Here is a 6,665-nt window from a genome sequence, read left to right as displayed (position 1 = left end):
GTAAGCAGAAGTTGCCAAGAGGTCATGAAGCTTAGCTACATAATCTGAGGAATTTCACAATCTAGTATGTTTAAAATTATTTTATACTGTCTCGTCACATTGCTCAAACTTAAGTTCTTGTTTTCACACAAGTATGGTATGGAATTTAACTTTTTGTTAAGAAAATGCCATCACGCCCTCACTATTTTGTTATAGATGTGGGACGGCATGAATGTTGTTTGGGAGTGATAGATTTTAGCTATCAAAGATGAGGACTGCTTCTCTCTTTCATTGTATTTAGAAATGGCTTTATTGAAGATGTGGCAGGGAATCTAATCCATGTTGCAGCTGTTGATCGCATACTTGGTTCCATGGTTGGCACGCTATCTGCTATTGCCTTGGCAAAATTTGAGGTCGGCAAAGCTGAAGTTGTAAAAGCAAGTAGCAATATTCCTGATGTAGGACTTGCTTGGGTAGGAAATTTAGAAATTTTTGTTACAAGCCTGTTAAGAGGTAGGCTCGGCTTGGAAATTAGTGCCAGAAATGTTCTAGCTACAAATAGAGGTCCTGAGATGAAGGAAATTAATGGTTTTGGACTGACCACATGTACAAGGAAATCTGAAGATGAAAAGGAATATGGAAATGATGTTGTTGTAATGTTGTGAAGTTCACATCCACCTTTCTGTACCTAAAGTACAAGGCACGTGATATAAATTCTTAAAAAAACTTCTGATATAATAATGTAGTAGAATAATGTAACAGAATATGAGTTAAATTTAACCTTACATATCTCCTCTTGTAGTAGAATAATGTAGCAGAATATGCTACACATTTAAGCTTACATATTTCCTCCTGGACCTTCCCCTGTTCCCACTATACCTTCTCCTTCACCTTTCTTTACCTACATTACAAGGGACATGATATAAATTCTTAAATTCTTAAAAATGCTTCTAATATAATTATGCAGCAAAATAGGAGTTAAATTTAACTGAAAATACCTCATCCTTCGCCTTCGCCTTCCCCTGCCCCACTGTACCTCCTCTTTCTTCCCCCGCCCAACTGTACCTCCTCCTTAGCTTTCCCTGCCCCCACTGGACTTGTGACTTGTGAAATCTTCATCAGCCTTTGCTATGGCTGGAGATAATTTTCCAGCGCATTGAACCTAACGAAAAATAAAACCAAAAAATCTTGAAAAAATATTTAAAAAATTTCAAAAATTCTCTTGAACCAAAACAGGACCGACCTTCTGTCTCAAAAGAGGACAAAAATATTAAACAGCTCCTTCCTTCACCTTCCTTGTTCTAAACTTTAAAACAAATCGCATGATAATTCAAGCATACCTTAGCCATCTGGATAGGCTCCGCAAGCAGGAGGAGATGGATACCTTCCCCAAATGTCTACAGAAGGGAATAACAGAAGACGTCTCCTGCGACGGATCTCTTTCTAGCTTTGGTAAATATCTAAGAGATAACTTCCCCTGAAACGGAAGAGGCAAAAGTCGGCCCATCCTCCTCTCTCCTTTTTCCATGCAAACACCGGACCCTTCTCTATTCGACTGCGCATTTGAGCGCGTTTAAACGGATGTTGTACTAACGACGTTGTGCGAAAACGGTGGATAGGTCTACGAGGCCCTCGCCTTCGCCCTCCTTGCATTAGTGTAATCTGCATAGGTTTCAAACTTTAAAACAAAACACATTACAATTTGTATTTAAAATGAGACAAATGAAGCAATCATACCTGCCCATCGCATCAGTAGAATCAGTAAATCTTGTATCAGCTAGGTTATTTGTACCGCTTTCATTTTCCATCCATTAACCCCAAAGGATAAAAACTGTGAAAACAATAGATAACAGAAAAGACAAAAGGAGAAAGCAAACAGAAACAACAAGATATCAAACCAAAAATCGGCATGGCCATGCTTAAAATTCAGAACAAAATAACCAGAGGGCCCGCAACACCAAAATCCTTGGAAACAGAAAGCCAAAAATAAAATTAAAAGAAACACAACAACACAGCAGACACCATAAACAACCAAGAAATGCCGCCATCATATTGCAGGAACTTTTGTGGTTTGTCAGCGGAACAGCACTCCATTCTTCGACCTCCTTGCCGGCTATATGAACCAGAAAATTGACCCGTCACAGGATAAAATGGATGGAGTAGGTTCAGGAGCATTTTATTCTTTTGATCGGAGGAGATAGAATTATCTGTGAAGAAGACCATTTATTCCCTGCAGCATCGTCAGAGATACGATTCAAGCAGTAGGCGGAGCCATTCCAATGAGTATGTAACTTCTAAGTCTAGATGGTAGAGCCCTCCATATACCTGATGTTTCAAGCTGAATGCTCCAGTGAGTGCACCAAAGAAATTGACCTCGGGAGCTCAAGACTCGTATTGGAAATATCATTTTTCTTGCAACTGAAGGGAACGCCTTACGGAGTAAAAATCTCAAAAATATGTTAAAGCATCTATCATGTCACCAATTGTTGGTCTTCTTTTTCTTGTCTCAGGACATAAAATTCTCGGTTGTATTATTGTAGCGTTAATAGCTCTTGAACTCTCGAGCCAAGACAAAGACTTTGATAACAGTAACATTTGAAATTTATGTTGAAGCTTTTACCGTCTCGTGACATATATCTTAATGGATTCACAATTACCCATTTTAAACTAGCGATTGTCCCAAAAGGTACAAAGAGAGGCCGATAGGATTATTAAATTAGAATTGTTGAATTTCTATAGAAGAGATGTTGGTTCAAGCCTACAAGGAGCAATGAGCAAAGAGATTTGATGTTTGGAGTTCTATGCTTTTTGGACACCATATTTCTTTAAATACAACTTAATTTTAGAAAAGTTCAAGCCTAATGCAGTTCTGCCATGCAGACATACACTTAAATCGCTACTGGGCTTATGATATTGACAAATTCAAAGTAAACTGGTATACAAGAGAATGTACCAAGCTAAACCACAAGTTACACATCTTCAGACTTGAAAAAGTACATAACAATGGTTTGGCAAATCAATAGCGATATCATAATTGCTTTTCTTTCCACATACATACAATTGCTCCAAAGGCAAGGACAAGAAAATTTTCAGCTCTAGTGAGCACCAGTGGGTCACTAAAACGAGTGACCACTAATAGCTTTCACATTTATACAAGGAATTGGCAAGGGATTTTACATGGACTACACTAAACTTCAGACACAACGTCAACCAATATGCAGAGTGATTGAAATTCAACACAGCTAAGTAGTGACAATGGCTCACAGTGATACACCAAGTATAAAATATTGAAGCTTTTACAAAAGCAAGGAGTAAGAAAAATTATGAAGCTCAGAGAAGTAGATTTAAATCAATCAAAGCTTGTTGAACGGCTATAACGTCCATAGAAATAATCTTCCAAGGTTTTGCTCTCATGTACAAGATCTACACTTTGATCTGGACTATTGTTTGATACCAAATAATCATCAACTCCAAGCATTGCAAGTGATAGATGAGTTTGGATGTCACAACTCCCAGAGTTTGCTCTAGATTCATCCTCAATCAATTCATCTAATTCCATGGAGATTGTCAATTGCCTCTTGGTCCAATAAGGTAGGTCATCTCCTTCTCCTCGTAGTAATTTCAAAATCTGCAATAATAAGTTACAAACAAACAACGAGGAAGAATAAGTTCACGTTCTTACATTAACATTTATCCATTGTTTGAAATTTGACAAAGCCAGTTTAATGCAAAGGTAAGCCACTTTATTTGGGGAAACCAAAGCTTTCAATTCAGATCTTGCAATCCAGATTTCAGCTAGGATAGTGATTCTCAGGAAAGATATATACTCTCTTGATATTGGAGTATGCTGGCTCTTCTTGCCTATTCAGGGAGGGGTAATTTGCATACTGAAGCTTTGGTTTGAGATATGATGTAATCTCTTTTGCTAATATTCAAAGAATATTATATTTCATTAATGGAAAAAGAGGTTATTGGCAATTGAGGCTTTGAATATTTTGCCATAATCCACCATCAGCATTCAGGGCTAACCTGTTTAAGGGTGATGATTTTACAAATTGAACTACTGAACAAATGTTTAGATTACAACCCTAAACACTAGATCTAAACACCCTTAACTCTATGTCAGAAGGATATCAACTCGATATTTCATGTGCCATTCTTCGTTATGGGCAAAAACAATTCTAGCACTAACTCCTCACAGGAAAGGAAATGTCTTCAAGCAACTAAATTTGACATAAGATCAGAAACTGAAACATATATACGCAACTAAAGAGAATAAGAGTAATTACTCTGTTCATTCGAGGTCGAAACTGAGCTGCCTGTCTCAGACAACATGCTGCACCAATGACCATTCTCTTCATCTTGCTCATGTCATAAGCATCTTCCAAAAGTGGATCTGCAAGTTCTTTTACAGAGCCAGCTGCCAGTAATGGCCTTGCCTAAATTTTGAAATTTACAAGAGATTAAGATTCTGAACCAAGACAAAGAAACCAAAAGAATCCAAAATTATCAAATACAAAACAAGCAAGGACACTAGAGCCCTACCCACATAACCAGGCTTTCTTGGCCTTTAGGATTCTTGTCATTGATTGGTTTTCTTCCAGTTATTAGCTCTATAAGAACTACTCCAAAGGAATACATGTCCGTCTTCTCATTAACCTTGCCATACATGAAATATTCTGGAGCCAGATACCTGAAATATGATAGCAGCTAGTTTTATGAAGTCTTGATTATAAATGACATTTATTTTCCTAAGGAAAGAGCTGGTGTAAAGAAAGAAATGGATATTTACCCAAATGTACCTACAACATCACTACATGTGATATATGCAGATGTTGTTGAAGCCCATTTGGCCAGCCCAAAATCTGACAACTATTCATAGAATATCTTTAGTTAACGATCTGATTTTCTAGTTAATGATCAAGCAAATCTTATTATAACATCTCCAACCAAAAAATACAAACAATTCAACAGAAGCTTGAGAACTTGTTTCTCTCACAAAGATCAAGATACCTGAGGTTCAAAGTCTTCAGAAAGCAAAATATTAGATGATTTCACATCTCTATGGATGATAGGATGAGAACAACCTTCATGCAGATAAGTCAAAGCTTCAGCAATTCCAATGGCCACTTTCAGCCTATCTTTCCAATGAGCCTGTGGCTTGTCCTTTCCTCCTATAACCCAACTTTTTCTGAGAACTGGGAACAGCACTTAACACTAAAAAATAATAAAAATATCCAAGGACGTAACATGATAAATGCATGGAAATTGGCATAATCCATACCATAAAGAGTTTCTTCCAGAATTCCTCTCAGTGACAAGTTGTAGAGCAAAAAGTACTCCTTCTCTTCAACACCAATTAATGAAACAATTTCTTCGTTATGGGCAAAAACAATTCTAGCACTAAATCCACCACAAGTTTAATGTAGCTTTTATCTTTATGTCCATTTAAGAATGCCTCTCTAATATAAGTGAAGGCTTCTTAGTGCCAAACAAGCTTCATTATCAGTTATTTACAGAAAACTCTGTGTCATGTACTCTGATATAATATTGTATTCTCTTAAAGAGTAGCCCCTTTTTTGTCCCAAAAGAAAATTAAAAGACATTTATTTAATCCATGGCACTTATACTGGAAGTTAAAAGCTTAAAATGTATTTCCCGGATCCTTGAACACTCTATAGCATTGTTTCAAATATCATTTCAGGGGATATATCGCAGAAGGTCCAGCAAGTAACTTAGCAGAAATATGGAGGAACATATCATAAAAAATCAACAAGAATAAACTTAGACGTGAAGAATTCTGAAACCATCAAACAAATTGGCAACCTGAAAAACTCAGAAGAAATTGGAGATATTTGCAATACTGCTCAACAAAAAAATTACACTGATCTAATCAAGATTCAAGACTATGATATCCCATTACAATCTTGTTAGATCTTTAAAAATATTTTCAATATTTGCATTTCACAGGAACAAAACACGACAAGAAAAGACAATAAAAAGGTTACTTGAAAGCTTCACTCACAAAACAGTAAATTGATACAGAAAATAAACACTGGGGGGAGCGTGGGGGAGGCCTTGGGAGAAATCAACATATAGTATTTTACATACAAATTTCGTTAAATGATTTCTGCAACTTCATTATGTTGGAATTGGTGAATATCACTATACATGCTCATCACATCAATAAAAACTGATCAAATAGACGGCACAACATTGACATAAAATCTGGCATAAGTAATGTCCCTATGTATCATATGATATACGTTGTGTTTGTTGAATTATTTATTACAGAACACCCACAATGCGAGAGGGAAAGGTATGTACATGCAGAGAATACTGCTTTAGGTGATTCTGATGCAGGCATAAAAATATAGAGTTAACTTACAATTTAGGTAGACGGATAATAATGCTCCCTCCTGAGCCTCCCCCACCCTTCAATCCTCCATCTCCTCCATCAGCACTAATAGTTCCATTGACATTCAAAATGCTCCTTGCAATAATCTTGACACGCCCACCTCCCCCACCACCAAATTCGCCTTCCCTACTTAATGTCCCACCCCTGCTTCCATGACTCCAGGGTTTCGTAAGAGTAGACCAAGCATAAGCATCTCCACCCCAAGTATCTTCCGGATCCTTGCCATCACTCTTAACGCAGCAAGCACCTCTACCTCCGTGACCTCCAC

At 37.2% G+C, this 6,665-nt stretch overlaps 1 protein-coding gene across 1 annotated transcript; it reads right to left on the bottom strand.

Annotated features, from left to right (window-relative positions):
• Window positions 1–2,784: 2,784 nt before the first annotated feature.
• LOC149147966 (protein kinase STUNTED-like) lies at window positions 2,785–6,145 on the bottom strand. The gene is made up of 6 exons (XM_089439911.1): window positions 5,264–6,145; window positions 4,993–5,153; window positions 4,772–4,851; window positions 4,525–4,672; window positions 4,269–4,418; window positions 2,785–3,607 (listed from the first exon to the last, which is right to left on the bottom strand). Exons 4-6 carry the CDS (start codon window positions 4,648–4,650, stop codon window positions 3,329–3,331), a joined length of 555 nt encoding a protein of 184 aa, XP_089296037.1. The 5' UTR covers window positions 4,651–4,672; window positions 4,772–4,851; window positions 4,993–5,153; window positions 5,264–6,145; the 3' UTR covers window positions 2,785–3,328.
• Between the last annotated feature and the right edge of the window lie 520 nt (window positions 6,146–6,665).

Source organism: Pinus tabuliformis, chromosome 9 (genome assembly GCF_031772625.1).
Source record: "Pinus tabuliformis cultivar Carrire ecotype Pingquan chromosome 9, CPIR1, whole genome shotgun sequence".
NCBI classification, from domain to species: domain Eukaryota; kingdom Viridiplantae; phylum Streptophyta; class Pinopsida; order Pinales; family Pinaceae; genus Pinus; species Pinus tabuliformis.
The sequence above is the reverse complement of the archived record's forward strand: the minus strand, read 5'-3'. Positions and strand labels throughout refer to the sequence as shown.